This window comes from Anopheles moucheti, chromosome 2 (assembly GCF_943734755.1).
Source record: "Anopheles moucheti chromosome 2, idAnoMoucSN_F20_07, whole genome shotgun sequence".
Taxonomy (NCBI): Eukaryota; Metazoa; Arthropoda; class Insecta; order Diptera; family Culicidae; genus Anopheles; species Anopheles moucheti.
In genome coordinates this window covers 83,796,542-83,812,201 of record NC_069140.1, presented here as the reverse complement: position 1 = coordinate 83,812,201, position 15,660 = coordinate 83,796,542, and the positions used below count along the sequence as shown (strand labels likewise).

At 44.6% G+C, this 15,660-nt stretch overlaps 1 protein-coding gene across 1 annotated transcript in view; it reads right to left on the bottom strand.

Moving 5' to 3' along the window:
- Positions 1-2,904: 2,904 nt before the first annotated feature.
- Positions 2,905-15,660, bottom strand: part of LOC128310464 (G1/S-specific cyclin-D2) — a 36,927-nt gene continuing 24,171 nt past the window's right edge. Inside the window, exon 4 of the mRNA XM_053047112.1 lies at positions 2,905-5,051. Within this exon, the coding sequence (XP_052903072.1) occupies positions 4,675-5,051 (377 nt within the window). The 3' untranslated portion in view covers positions 2,905-4,674. The remainder of the gene's footprint in view (positions 5,052-15,660) is intronic.

Here is a 15,660-nt window from a genome sequence, read left to right as displayed (position 1 = left end):
GAATAAGAAAGAAAAACCCCTAACAGATCAATTACCAAAACGAAGTGTAAGAAAAACAAAACCCCCATTTTGTTTAAGCTCTCTCGCTTTTTTTTTTTAAGTAGATAAATGGTGTGGTTTTTAGCTTGTTTTTCAGCTTCAACTTCTCGTTTGTAGGAATAATATTTGTCATATCCTTACGTTCTATTCCTGTGTAACTTTTGCAAGAACGCCTGTCGTTTCCAAGGATCCTACGATATAAGATACACACGGTTACGATACTAGTTAAACGATATCCTCCTTCTGAATTATCCTTTTCTACATTTATCTTTCCCTCTTTCTCTCTCTCTCTCTCTCTTTTTTTAAATCTTATGTATTTCGTTTAATCCTACGTAGTAATGAGATCGCTCTGCCCTAAAAAATAAGTCTCGTGCGCACTTTTGCTCTGGGTAGTATAGGTCGCTAGATGAATCGCGAACGCGGGCGGCTATTTACATGGTCGGGGGTTACAACAAAAGCTTGCATAAATGCTTGCATACAGTGAAGGTAGATCCGCCTTAGGTTGCGGTAACCCCAGACCGAAGCAACCCATAACATTAGGACACATTTATCTTCCCTTTCCACGCAGGGAGGAGCGCGACAGGAGAGGATTTTTGTTTCTGTTCTTATTGATTACTGATTGATAACTGGTGCTTGTGTCGCGCATGTTTGTGTCTGTCTTGATCATTTGTCCAAACTCCAAAAACAAAATGTTACCTTAAAACCTAGGGACGTGTGTGTGTGTGTGTGAGTGTATGTGTTTAATGATCCATTGTTTTGTTTTAAGTAAGTGTATTTAATGTTGTGTAATGGCATTTGCTCGATCGTTTTTGCTTCCCCGATCAGTAGTGCCCAATGCTTAGGGGCGGTGGTGTAGGATGTGAATGTATGTGTGCCTGTAACCGCTAGTGTAGTTTGTAAGTGTAACGCTATCTCACTACCATTTTATACAGGTATATATCGCTCTCACTTTCTCACCTGAAACATAAACCTGGGGTTCTTACTGAATGTTCCCTCCTCTTATCCTGGTATCCTAAAAACTTCCAATACTCCAAATGCTAGTGTTGGTTTCTTACGCTCATTTTCGTTGTTCTTCGTCCCAACCCCCTATGCTCTCTTCCTGTACAAGTGTTGCTAGCTTACTACTTCTTTGGCAATAAAAACAATTACACTCTAACATGACACACTAACCCTACCAGATTGTACAAATTAATCGTCCTCACTATCGTCTTCTACATCAACCCATCTGCCACTGCAACCCCACTTGCGTTGTTTCGTTTCGCTGTTTGTTTGTTAACCTATTTTCTTGTCACATATCTAGGCAGGCTATTTAGTAGTCTTTCGTTTTCTATGTTACCTAGTTATTCTTCACCTTTCATTCATCTCGATGTTGCCATTACTGTTTGTTGTAAGCTTTTCGTTAGATTTTTTTTCTCTTACGCAGTTCTGTTTTTTTTTTTCTTTTTTCATTTTGTTTTGTGTGTTTGATAATCTTCAAGATTATAGTGTGTAAATAAATAGGTGTACTCAAAGTAGATACAAGCTTCCAGAGCTTCTCATTCTCCTTCCGCAATTTCAAACTAAGAATGAAATAAAAGAAAAAAAAGGTACAGGAAAAAAATAATAAAAATGTTTCAAATTCAAAAGAGAATGGAAATAGATCGTAAAAAAGTGGAAACAGACTCGTTGTCAGGTGCGCAACTCCTGTGTGCGCTCGTGACCGGAATCGTGATGTTAACGTCGAATGTTGCAGCATTCAATCGCACTGCTTATCGTGGTCACTCAAATAATGCACCCACCACTACTATTAGAGGGGAAGAAACTTAACTGGAACACTACTCACTCAGTATGTTTTCGTGTGTATGTATAATATGCTGCATTCAATGCACCACCTTCACCTTCTTCCTGTAGCTGCAACTCCCATTCCTACAACTGCACGTTGTCTCTGCGTACTTCGTACGCGATGGGGCGAGATAATGGAGCATGCATATATAGCCGCATAAGAATGATGCAATGAAACCCGTGAGAATGGTTGGTAGTTATCGAAAAGAACAGACCGTGTTTTTTGTGGGCAACATCCCTTCCCACCTCACCAGCTGTACTAGATGTGTTTGTGTGTAAGTCTTTTACTTAAACCTGCCAAAACGTAGCTATCTCTCTTTCGAAATATACTAACACTGGTGGGTGTGTGAGGGTCTGTGTGGTTGTTTAAGGCGGTAGAGAGAGACACACAGCTCGGACACTTTTGCCTAAGAAGCTACCACCGACTACTGTGTAGAATTTAACGCGCATGGTGACGCACCATTTTTCACTACTTATCATCAAAAGCGTATCTGGTTTCCGTTTTGTTTGTTTTTTTTTCTCTTTTTTATACTTTTACCGTGTGTTTCTAACATGTCTCTTCGTTCTTTTTTGTTTTTTGTTGTTATTTACATTTAAACCAAAAGTTTGTTTTTCTTACTGTTCAAATAAATCTAACGTTACTTTGCTTTCGCGGCCTTAACAAACGTTCATTAGCGTAATTTAAAAAAAAACTGTTGGAACCGTTGAATAAAGACAAAAAGAAAGAAATAACGCAATAAATGCAAGAAAAAAAAACAAATAATATAAATGACGAAAGAAACGTAACAGACTTCAATCAAAATGATAAAGAAAACTGAAACTGATCAAAAACAAGTGAAACAAGAAAATAAAGTTGACATCCTCTAACTAGATCTTCTCGTTGAATTCGTAAATAGAATAAAAAAAAACTTGTATTCTTTTCTTGTGTGCCGATCTTTAACTAGAACTAGTTCATTGATAACTTTTTGCCCTCAGCTCGATCAAGCTCTCCTCCTATGTATCCCCCCCCCCCCCCCCCCCCGCGTTCGCATGTGTCGCACGAATGTGTTGTCGCTCACATATACGTATAAGGCCCTATTATTTACAATCGACAATGAAACGCACCGGCAAGACGCACGGAGCAAAAGTGTGGGACACCCCCGGGTAGATACATATCGGTGACCTACCGCGGAGCTGGTCACGGATATCCGCAACACCTTCTGTTATTTCTTGAAGGCAAAAGAAAAACACTACACCAACGCGCCCAAGATAAAGAAAACAGTGCCAACTTCCTATCGGTTCTCTCGCTGCTTCTTCTCAACTGCCGACTACCGAAATGCAAGTATCGGCGGCGGGGTGGTATGTTGTGCCACACCCCCTTCCCACAAACTCACCCTCTTTTCTGTGCCGTTTTCTTATCTTTTTGGGGTGGCGCAGGCGCGCGCTTCTTCTTTAACACACCGCGGCGCACCGAACGGTGTCCCATCATATGTTGGCGCACATTCTCTGTTCCCTTTAAATGCTATCGACCTTGCGTGTGCACATGTGAATGTGTGTGTGTGTGTGGGGGGGGGGGGCAATATTAGGATGGGAGGGGGGGGGGGGGGGGGCATGTATATGCACGCGTATTTACTTTCTTCTGCTTTTTTCCCTTTACGATTTTTTGTATACTGTCTCTTTTCTCTCTCACTCTCTCCTTCTCGGACTCGGCAAACAAACATATCTTTTGTACAATTGTCGCCCCGTTATCGCAATATCACACGAGCGCGCGCACGCTCGTGAGTGCTCGACACGCGGAGAAGTTATATACCGTTTAAAAAAAAAAATACCGATAATAAAATGTTTCCGATTCATACATAGTAACAAAAATTGTTGAGAAAATATCAATATGCTGTTTGTCGTTTTCTCTTCATTTTTTCCTTAACATTTTCAACAGTTTTATAGAATCGAACACAGCAAAAGAAAAAAAGAACGCAGAAATAAGAATTCCTGTAACTCCGTATCGATAAGAACTGATTAAAAATAGCATAAGAGAAGGGAGAATAGAAAAAAAAAACTGGAACAGTTTGAAGAAGTTCGTAGGGGCGGGGTGAGAATCAATGCTTAACAACTAGTTAATACTAATATTTACAAAAAAAAAAACTACAAACACCGGACACGTCCCTCTCCAACCAGTGTCTCCATCCCCTGCATCCCGGCTGTGTGGAAAGATTACTCCTTCTTCACACTTTCTTCTCCCTTAGTCATCCACGCACGTTTCTACCTAGGCTCTACCAGCTAAGGGTGGATTAGACAATGGGGATAAAGCTTATCGACTAACACCCATATATTATATACATCTACATATTATAGGCACACTTAACAGTGTTGTGTGTTCTAATATTTTCACTTGCTTCTGTGTTTGTTCTTCATTTTGTGAAATTCTTCGATATTTTTGGTCATCGTCACCATCGTCTCTCTGTCTACCACCTCTGTGTTCCCTTCTATCTGTAACTCTTCTGTCCCAGTATGAAATCTAAAATAAAAAAAAAAAACGATATGCACCTTCATTGACTGGGAGGATAAGAATTGTTGAAGGTGTTATATGGCCCCCGATTTAAGTTTCACTGAACCGCACCACAAACGATGGAGAAGACGACGGTTCGCGATGCGCGAAGTAGCAGCAGCTGTTGCTTTGCGCCTGCCTGAGACGGTTCCCCGCGAGCGATGGAGTATATATGATTGAACAGTTTGGGTCGCCAGATTTTGAATAGATACGCGCCTAACGGTGCCGCCGCGTGTGTTTGCATACCGGCAGCACAACGAGCGCATAACTATACTGGTGGAATTTCCTTGCTAGAAATGGATGAACTGTACGTCCGTGGGCGTTTCCGGTTGCTGTTGCTGGGGCGGCATCATCATGCTGTTGGTGGCATTGTTGGCCAACCTTTGTGGGGCCTGCTGGTATTGCTCCTTGCAGCTGCTACCGGCCAGAGCGAGTTGTGCCTGCTGCTGGGCAAGCTGTTGCTGCTGGATCTGCTTGTCCGCGATTTCGCGTGCCACCACGTCTTCGATTTGTTTCACGATCTCGTCGATCGCCTGCAGACCGTGCATCGTCAACCGGCAGAGATCGTACCCGACGGCCTGCTTGGTCGATACGTTCAGACCGCGTGTGGCCGACGCAATACAGGACACGGCGAGCAACGAGGGTTGCACTAGCATGAACCTTACATCTGCGAAAGAAAGAAAGAAAGAAGAGGATCTCGCGTTAGGACAAATATACACCAATTGTGACAGTTTTCTTAAGGTGGGTGATGATGCAGTAGTAACAAAAACTCGCGCAGGTAAAGATGAAACGGTGGACACAACACACAGGAAGCGTATGTCCTTCAGTAGGGAAAATATTGAATGGTTGAGATTTTGCCATTGGGTTACAGATACAATTTTGCCTTGCAGCAGTTACAACACGCAGGTAAGCAGTGAAAGCAAACTTTCAGACAACTTAAACCTTGGAAAGGGACACAAGGTTGCTTCCAAAGATGTTGAAGAAATCATTCTTCTAAAGCAGTATCCGTTTTTTTGCTCATCCTTTTACTCCATCCATCCGCGCTGAGTGATCATCTCGCTCGCTGTTCCCTCCTATCCATCTTAAACCAAAAGATGGCACACCACACTAGGAGAATAAGCAAAAGATGATGTTTTTCTTCGATTTCATTTCGCTTGATCCTTCGGTTTTGCTCAAAACTGCAGCGCACAACAGCAGCAGTATGTGTTGGTTTTATTTTTCTGCTCAAATTTCTTGCTTCTTGCAGTGGGCGCTTTCGCAACAGTGCTAACCGTAGTGGTGGTGGTGGTACATAACAACACAAATACCCACACGCATAGCCTTAAGAAGGATATTTCCGAAGGACAATAAATACAGGCTTGCAAACACAGTTTGCGTCCTGCTTGCTGCTGCTGCTGAGAAAAAGGCTGAATTGTGCATGGAGTGTTTTATTTTAAAGTCCACTGTAGACGGATTTTTCTATCGCTGTACCTTATTGTTGCATCGTTTGCTGTGTTTGTCGTCCCAAAACCATGTGTATGTGTGGGGAATTTCCGTCGGAAATAGTCTTTCAAGCTAAAAAGGAAATAAAAAGCCTACCATTGCAAACGCAATTTTAAACACACAACCAGCAACTATAAACACACTAAAAACCCCCGAAAATGAGCTTAAAGAGAGCATCCCAAATCCCTTTTTTAGGATACCCTTTACTTTTCCGAAGTAATAGAGCGCAACGCACTAAATCATGCGCAACACAATTGCAACCAATAATTTAATGGGTAAATAAATAATCAATCGAAACCCAAATCGATCCCGGTTGTGTGTGGTGTGTGCGGTATGGAATGTGTTTTTATTATATCATTCAGGATTTAAAAAAAAACATCCGTCGATCGTAAAACAAAATAACGACGCGAAAATCCTTAATGCAATAGATCGAGGAGAAGAAGGTCCATAAAATCCCCGGGGTCACACAACAGCAAAGGATTGTTGTGATGTTTCCCCGGGTTCATTCCATTTGGTTGTTTATAATGTTTTCATTTGATCCTTTGGTGATTTCCTTTCGGTAAGCTTTTCAACGCAAAATTAAACATCTTTGCGCACCGTTCTTTTCTTGTCCGACGACGACGAGAGTTCGTTGATGCAATTTCCGCACCGCACAAACAAATGGCGCACACTTTAAAAGGAACACCCGATTGGCAGTAAATAAAACACCGAACCGAAGAAAACCGGGTTTCGTTTTTGTTTGGCGGCGGCATTTACAATCTTTTCCCCGAATTGCATGCTTAGTACGGGGGGTTTGGCATAACATAATTCTGGTGGTGATTTTATGATTCCAATTCCCGACATTTTCGTTTCTTGGCTATATTGCACACGCATATAGTATTTCGTATCCTGAGACCTTTTATTTTCCATTCCATTGGTCCATTCGCTTGGCTGGCACCTACAAGGATCACTAAAAATAAATGAGAAAAGGAAGTACAAAACTGGAAAATCAACACCCCATATAAAAATTTACCCTCTCGCAACTCTGAGCGCGCTGTAGCAAACTGCATGCGCCATTCGTTTGGCACCAAACACATGGAATTGTTGTATGTGTGAAGAGCAATTTAAGCAAAATAGAATTGTTTCTTTAGCGAGCAAAAGAGAATTGTTTTACAGCGCACATAAATTAAAATAAAAAAAAAACAACGGTTAAGAAATGCATATTCGTTCCTCAATCACAGTGCGAAAGGAATTTCACATGTGTGGTCACAAGCGGTCAGTTAATGTGCGCCTGAGCCGTCCGCGCCCTTTGCTTGCCCAACAGCGGAAGTGTATCGGATTACGTAGGCGGGCAAAACAGAATGGACGGCACGAAAAAAAAAAGAACTGAGTCTAATTACGCCATCGTCACATCGTCGTGCCATCGATGCAATGCCGCGCAGCAAAGTTAAGCTGCTTCTTGCTCACTATCCATGTCCCCCCGAGTGCTGTTGGACCGATCCTCACAACTCGACTACTTTATAAGGGTTGTTTTTGCAAATGAAAAAAAAATCTTCAACAATTTCGTCGAAATGGATTTGTGGTCTGGGTGCCGTGGGGTGGTGGTGCGTTGTATTGTGGAGAATTCCCCCTTCGGCTCTATCTTATCCGGGTGTGTTCAGGAATGCACACTCGGAACAGTGAGAGCCTCCCCCCATTGCGTACGATGATAACACGATGGGGTGGCGGCGCATTGCTGCATCAAAACCCCCCAAACTGCAAGAATGATGTGCAAAATACAACCACCGAGGGAGCGCTACTCTACCAGAGCTTGTTGTGCATTTAAAAAGATATCCGGTCTATTTCTTTTGATAGCACAGCACGCACAAACAGATGCCATCCTCTCTGCCAAACAATACCACACAACAGCTGCCCCTTTAAAAAAGGTGCAAAATAAATTGGTGGCCGCCGGTGGAACCGCCAGGGGGGCCCGGTGGGGGATAGTGTATCCAACCCTTGGTGGTAGCGGATTTTGCACACGATCGACTGCAAAAAACACACACACGGGAAGCATAATCGTGCTGCAGCTTTTCTTTTCGCGCCAGGTGGTGATGATGATGGCCGTTTTCGCGTTTAAATGTCCTTCCCCTTTCTGTATGCGGGCATTGTTTGGGGGGACGGGATGGATGATGGAGCACCCGGACGAGGTGTGGGGGGTAGTATTAAAGATGACGAGATGGATCTTGACGCTAAAAAGCAGACAAAACACCGGAGAAGAAACCATCTTTTTTTCGCCAACTGCTGCTACGTTTTTGTTTACAAACAAGCCCACTTCCTGTTGCTCCTGTGTCTCCTTGGTCGTACTATAAACACACCCCTGAACATGCAGCAGGCGCGAGATCAAGAAACCTTCGCGTTCGGGATTCAACGTCCAATGGAATTGAAGGAAAAATAATACTGCATGTGGGTTCCCCCTTGAGAGCCAAAGGAAGAGCGCGACAAGCAGGTTGCACCTTGCGTTATTTTAGTTGCGCGATTCGAGAAACGCGATCAAGGATATCTTCGACGAAATAAACTGAAGGATCGAGAGATGAACTTCACCAAAACGCACACACAATGCATTCGAAGAGGAAACATTTTTTTTTCTTTGTTTGGGACAGCAAAGCCGTCTGTCCATCCAGCCACTATTCATATGTAGACCTCCGTTTTTTTTCCTGTTCTTCCTGCCATCACTCACTCACACGCAAGGCACCTGTCGCCCATGATGATCATAACATCCCTCGCTTCTCCTTTTTTTTTGCTTTTTACACTCTCGCTTGGCGTAATTTAAGTGTTTTCCGTTTTGTTTTGGCGTATGTTTTTTTTTTGTTTTTACTGTTGGGTCACTTGCATCTTGTCTACAGCGCAACCCCCCCGTTTATGTTGGTCACTGCAACCGATCAAGCGGGTGCTGGCTGCTGCTGCTGCTGCTATGTGTGTATCTCCTAAAAAAAACAGACAGCACGTTAAAAAGACGAACAGAAAAAGGAATATGCTCAATCATCTCGTTCACCTGCCCGAATGGGTTCCGTTGCACATCCCAACAACAGAAATCCACCACCTGCCTTCATTTTTGGGATGGATATATATTTTTTTGTTATGCTCGATTAGCCGATCTCTCTTCTGGGGCACGGGAGGAGATGAGTTTAGAGACGGAGAAGAGAGAGAGAGAGAGCGAGAGTCCCCCAAAAACGGAAGAGGAAATCCAGCGAAAATTATAAAACCGAAGGCGCCTCCCTTTAGAGGATAGCTATTATCTTAAATGCGAACACAAGCGCAAACCAAGAGTCACAAAAGGAGGTTTCGGGACTTGCACTACATTTGCTCCGGGGAGGCTCGCTCGGTTTTTGTGTGCATTTTTCGCAACACAAATTGGACTTTGCTAGCGGCGCCCAAAAGTTCATTAACAAGCGCGCTCTTCCAGGGGCGCCTTTAAAAGACATTTGCGGTTTGTGCATAATTTGGCGATGCCCTTCCTGAGGGTACACTTTCTTGGCGCCATTTTTTGAACATAAAAAACTGACAAAAAAAGCCCATCACACTGTCCCAAAAATTGCCATCCAATGTAAGCATGTCCACATATTTTCACTAATTAAATGCATTTAAGTTGCATTCTTGGTGGGGATGACTCTCTCCTACTGAAGGAGAATTAACGATGCAAGTGCGGAGGTGACTCAATGGCCCTGAGGTAATGGCGCTGGTGTCTCACTCAACCGGTACTGGACCGAAATCTCAACCGGACCCTCTCTCCCCCTTCTTAACTTCTTGAGCATTTAGACACTTTTACAGCTAGAGGTGGTAATAAAATCCATGTCCTCCGTTCTCTAAATTGTTGTACTTCGTTAAGCCCACGGAAGCGAAGGAATTTTCCACTGCTATTTATAACCACACAGAGAGTGTCCTATTTTCCCCCCGAAGTAGCGCATTTATGCGTTCCCCTTCAAATTGCAACTTAAAAAATTGGAATGTGTTCACCCAAAATGCAAGGAATTAATGTCACTGGCAGTAAAAAGAAGGAGAGTAGTAATATTCCAACCATGTTGCAAACATGTAGATCAAGAAGATCCTGTGGGGGGATTAAACTAAGGTAGTCATTACCTTCACCGGAAGAAACCGTCCTCCTCCCTTCTTTCTTTTCCACGTTTTAGGAAGCTTTTTTTTCGCCTGCATAAAGGTTAACAGCACGGAAATACCATTACAGCACACAAAGGAGATGGTGTGGATGGCGATGGAGGAGATAGTTACATTAAAACGAACGGTTTTATCATTCCGATTTGATCAAAAAACGGTGTGCGATCACCTTCGTAAGAGGCACACAACAGATGGTACCACAACATATGACAGTGACACTCGCTGTGAACCCTCACGCAAAACACACGCAAGAAGGCCGTCGTCGTAAGACGGGCGGCGCACAGCATAAGTGTCGTGTGCATCGGGAGAGTTCTCCTTTACATTTCCACCCTCCACTGCGTAAGCGTAGTATCCCCCGTCCATCCTTCCACAACAAACCACCTGGTCCTCAGTGTAATCAACGATCGCTACACAATTTCAAATCGCACAGGACACGACAATCGTCGACAAATCGTATATTACATATGGAAGCGAAGGTGATGCGCCCTACTATTGCACGCACCGAAGGAAGGAAGGGCCGTCGGCCTTAAGAAAAGGTGTTTTGTCAGAAGGAAAAGATGCAACCCCTACTACCTACTACAACGAGTCCCCGTTACACGGTCGGTTGGTTTTGGGGTGTTCGGTGTATGTGGTGATCCTTTTTTTGCTTTTTCTGTCCATTTGCCACAGCGTAGGGGAAAAGGACGAAAGTGCCAACCATTCCACCCTCTCACTCTTTCTTTCACTACCCTCCAATTGCTTTTTACGTCAGAGTTCACCTGGACGAGTCCTTATCATCATGGAACGGCGACAAACAACAATTGCACGAAGGCGGACGGGGAGGAGGAAAGCGAAGCGAAAAGGTGTTTTTCCACATGAAAAAGAACGTTTTCTTAAACCAGCGGCCGGTTTTGATTACGATTATTATTTATTTCTTTGCATTCATCGAACCCCTCCCGCGTCGTGATGTCGTCGAACGCGGCCGCATTATTTATTTAATTTGAACTTGCGAAGGAAAAAGCATCAGCATAACATCTGTCTCGAGAGTCGAGCGCAGCAAATCGAAAACTTCCGAAACGGAAGAAACGATCGTATTCCGGTGGAAAATTTGTGCTTTGTGTTGCGCGCGCGATGTGTGGTACAAAACAAAACAGGAAGTTGCAAACAAAAACGCATCGTAATAATACACCAAAACAACGTGCTTTGCAGTACACGTTTCGAGGTGGATCTCCTCCTGTTATAGCCTTCCAACACCTGGGGGGAGGTGATTTTCGTTAGGAAATTATTTCCTTGGGCTGCTGCCAGGACGCCTTCTTCGCTACGTCCCGATGGTGGTGGATTATGTGAGTTCGTGCAAAATAAATTGTGCACGATTGTGCAATATAAACACACACGCTGCCACCCTTCAGAGATCTCTTGGGGGCACACGCATTCTTCTCGATCGATCCGCCGCCAAAGGATCTCCCCTTTTTTCCAAACCAAACCAACAGATAATAATCTCTCCCGAACTGTAGTGCCGCCAGAGAGAGCATTATAATTTTTGCCGAAAGAATCGAATTTATCAAAACAGCATCCGGGGCTAGAACTCAGCAGCCAGGAGGCTGAGCGAGCCTCCTCCGGAAAAAAGAGGTCCGAAAGGCGAAGGTTCCGACATTACGGTACGGGAACAGCGTTTCGAATTGCACTGATTCGATGCGTTTCCTGTCTTTTCAAAACCATTGCCATAAACTCCCGGGGCAACGAGGCGCGGCGAACGAAACCATACACGTAGAGAGCGAGAGACACATTCGGCAAACCGGCGGCGGGTTCTTTTCGTTTCCTTCCCAACACTTCAAAAAGAGCGCGCGGGCAGGGCAACGGTTTCCACCGGGATCAAACGCCGAAGAAAAGCGCGGCAGCAAAACGTTCGCTTGCAACTGACTTCTTTGGTTTGCAGAAATTTCAAGTTTTTCCCTTTTCCTTTTGCGAAGTCCTTTTTTTGCTTCTGATTCATCCCGGGGTCTGCGCTCCTTCCATTGGGGAGGAGGTGGTGGGTATGGACTGCAAAAATATGAGAAGAGTTGTTTTCGCCAGACAGAAAAGGATTCGGCGTACGTTTTCTCGCTTCATTCCTTCGCGAGCTTTTTAAAAAGGAAAGCCGAAGAACCAGTGTTCCCGCTTCCAGAACCGAAACCGTCTGGGTGTTGTGTTCGGGGCAAACAACTAAAAGGAAGGAAGGTTTGTGCGCGAATATATAATTTGCATCACGAAGAAAGAGATCTGGGGCTGTGCTAACGGAGTAACAAAAAAAAAGGCGAGAGAAGGAACAGTATGTCCCTGTCTTACCAAGGTCTATATACACATGATCAAAGGAACGGTGTATCGGAGTACCGCTTTTATATACGTTGCGCGTGGAAACGGTCAGATCGTCCTCCCTAAAACATAATCACCACACCATGGGCAAAGGCAGAGCGAAAACGTGAGATGGACCACCTCACTCAGCGGCCGCCATAAATCTATTTTAACCCCTTCCTTTTTTTTTTTGGCACACACTTCAGGTGGAGCGCGCGTGAGAGAAGGAACGAATTATCGGTTAAAAACCCAAGGTTGCTTCAAATTTAGCGGCAGCACCGTCTGGAGGTCTTTTACACAAGCGAGCCCCTCTTGCGCACGTATATTGTCTGAAGAGCCTGCCGTCTTGAAGGTTTGAAGGTTAACGGCGTCGTCTATTGCTCTCGGCACTCCGGGGTTAGACACTGTTGCGCCGTGTGGTGTGAGACGACGACGACCGTCGGTCACAGAAATCGGCGCCGATCTCCAGCATAAACGTAAATGAGCAGATATTTAGGAGGTGGTCTTTTCGGACTCTTTAAGGACAGCGCAATAGGGAAAACGAGGTCTCACTCCTTCGCGGGGACTTGATTGATCCATCCGACCGAATATCCCAAACAGGTAGTAGGATCCGTTGTAGAGAGAAGCAACAAAAAAAAAGGGGTACAACACAACACGTTCGGCGATCGGTGATCGTATTAAATCTATATCTTCTCCCTTTCCGCCACACACCATTCACCGTGTGCCTCGACGAGAGGTTCCTCAGGTTTCGATTAGCACAGCGTCAAAATTATAATATTTGTAAATATTGGCCCCCGGGCCAATTCGACACGATTCCACAATGTGCTGGCAGCAGTGTAGATATAAGGGATGATCGATGCGAAGCGGACCCCGCCGTACTAAAAACCCCGAAGAAAAAAGGGTTCTGCGGATAGGGCATTTGCCTATCGTAAAAAGCGTAAGAGCTCCGACGGACGTATCTGCGAATGTTTGAGTAGGGGCATGACAGTTCTTAACCTCCAGGGAGAAGCGAACGAAGGAGACGGCCTGTTGCAAGATGTATTGATTAGCCAGCCCCGGTGACCCTGTTGTGCGTAGCAAATCACAACTCCATTACCGCACACACATTACAGGGTTTTTTGCAATAGATAGGATAAGATAAACAAAAATTGGATATGGAGTCACTGTTTACGTACAGGCGGGTTCAAGTGTTGAGATGCACAATGTACAAAATTTTACGATATTTTACACAAAGAATGTGCAAAATGGGAATTAAATATCATGTTCAATAATGATAAATACTTGTGATCAAGTTTCCAACCTCATTTTATATCTCAACTCTTGAATCCGTCTGTGCGTAAACAGGTTGACGGATTTGACATTCACTAAATTGTGCACGCGATTCCATAACGAGTTTTTGCAATTCAGTAAAGATTTTTGTGTTGTTTCGTCCCCGTTTATCGTATTTGATTTGCATTGATTCAGTAAGCTGAGGTCGTCTTATTCTATCCGATCCGAACCCTGTATTAGTATAGTAGCAAAGGAACCGTAATGAAACACAAATACAATCCCTAACGGTGAAGTTTCGAAATTCAAATCAAAACATTTAAAGGCGTTCTTTCGAATTGTGCGTGCTTCTAGAAACAAAGAATGAAACCCAGCGTTAACAAAAAAAAACCATGGGAAAACAACCGATTGCGGCATTTACTTGATCGTGCCTCGGGTTCAGTTTGTGCAGAGAAACAGTTCAGTTTAACAGGAATGTTTCGTTTGCAAGCCTGAAATCGAGTGTTTTGGTGTGTAGAAAGCAATCACAGGCAGACGAATACTCATCCTTTTCCTTCCAGGAACTCTTCGGACCACGGCAAAATCAGGAGTGTGTAACGTGCGCTCAGCAACCATAACAAGATGAAGCGGAGATGCCAAAAAAAAGGTTCAAATTCTCTCTTTGTCCAAGCGCGTAGTACACACCCCACTTGAGAGCGGGGTAGGCGGAATGAAAAGCCGAATGAATGAAAGTCGCAAACTGGAAAGGATCGAGATGGTCCGATTTTTACACAAGATGGTCCTAAGAAAATAGACAGTAAAAATTCTTCCAAAAGATGCGTTATGAAGAAGGGAAAATTAAAAAAAAAAACGACCATTTACCATAATGCGGCGAGAGATCATTTAGCGTCCGGCAAAGTGGAGAAACATTATCGGGGATCGACTAGCGTTCGTTTTAAAGGACTTCTTCGTTTCTGTGTATTTTTATTCGCCCGTCTTGCTGCACCCTTGCAACACGGACACACCGAAGGACGGGAGATGGTTCACAGGAAAAACATCGAACCTGGGGGCGAAAGGAAACCCTATGACGGTCAACAGCATTGCTGGGTGCGCACTGCCTGTAAAAGGGAATTTTCCTATGTTGTTGGTGGTGTGTCTTTATTTGTCCAAAACCAGGCCAACAACAGGCAAGCCAGCCCGCGCGCGCCGCTCGGAAGGACCAGCAGCATTTCGAAAAAAAATAACCACCCGTGTCCCCCGCCGGCGCACCCGGGGCCATGGGTTAATATTGCTTTTGCGCTTGTGTTTTAATTATTTATGTGCATATATCAACCGAAATTGAAATCACCCCCCTTAGGCCGGAACCTGCAGCACGTGGAGTGCTGGACGTGACCTGCGCGCGCGCGCGCTCACTCGCTCGTCCTGAAAGTGATGAAACGCTTCCCAGTCACAAAAAGACTCCAAGCGACGAACCCCCCCGTACGGGTGGATTTTTTTTGTCCATCGAGTTTACAATCTTCGGTCGAATGCGCGTCTCTCTTCGGGTTTTAATAATGTCTGTTTGTGAAGGCACGTGCTCTTTTCTACTTGTGTTTTAATGTTATTTCAAGGCGGTCTACAGGGTTTGCGGGAGGACAACTTCCCTTCCAACACTCCTCTCCCCCAGCCCCTTTGAGGAGGACAAAAGGTGGCGCACGTTTTTCCTCACGGGCATTTCTTTTAAAGGGCTTCTTTTTTTCCACCCGCGGATCGATTGCAATTGTTTGCCCGATTGTATCGGAAACGGTGCTGGTGGTGGTGATGAGAGGCCCCGCCAAATGAATGCATTTAACTAGGAATCGATTGGCACACAAACACGCCAGACATGGGATAGTGACGTGGGGCCGCATCGGGAATGCTGGAGGAGGGGGTTGAAGAAAAGGGAAACCGTTTAAAGGGATACTGTGTAATTGTAATTGCTTCCCAATGAGGCCACCGAGAGGTGAAGGAGGAAAAGGAGGAAACCCGAAGGTGAAAATGACCTTCCATTTGGATCCTGCCCCCCATTCACAAGGCAAAACGGTGCACAACACACGCCAGAGGGCGCATTACAAATAAATGTTGCGTGTTGA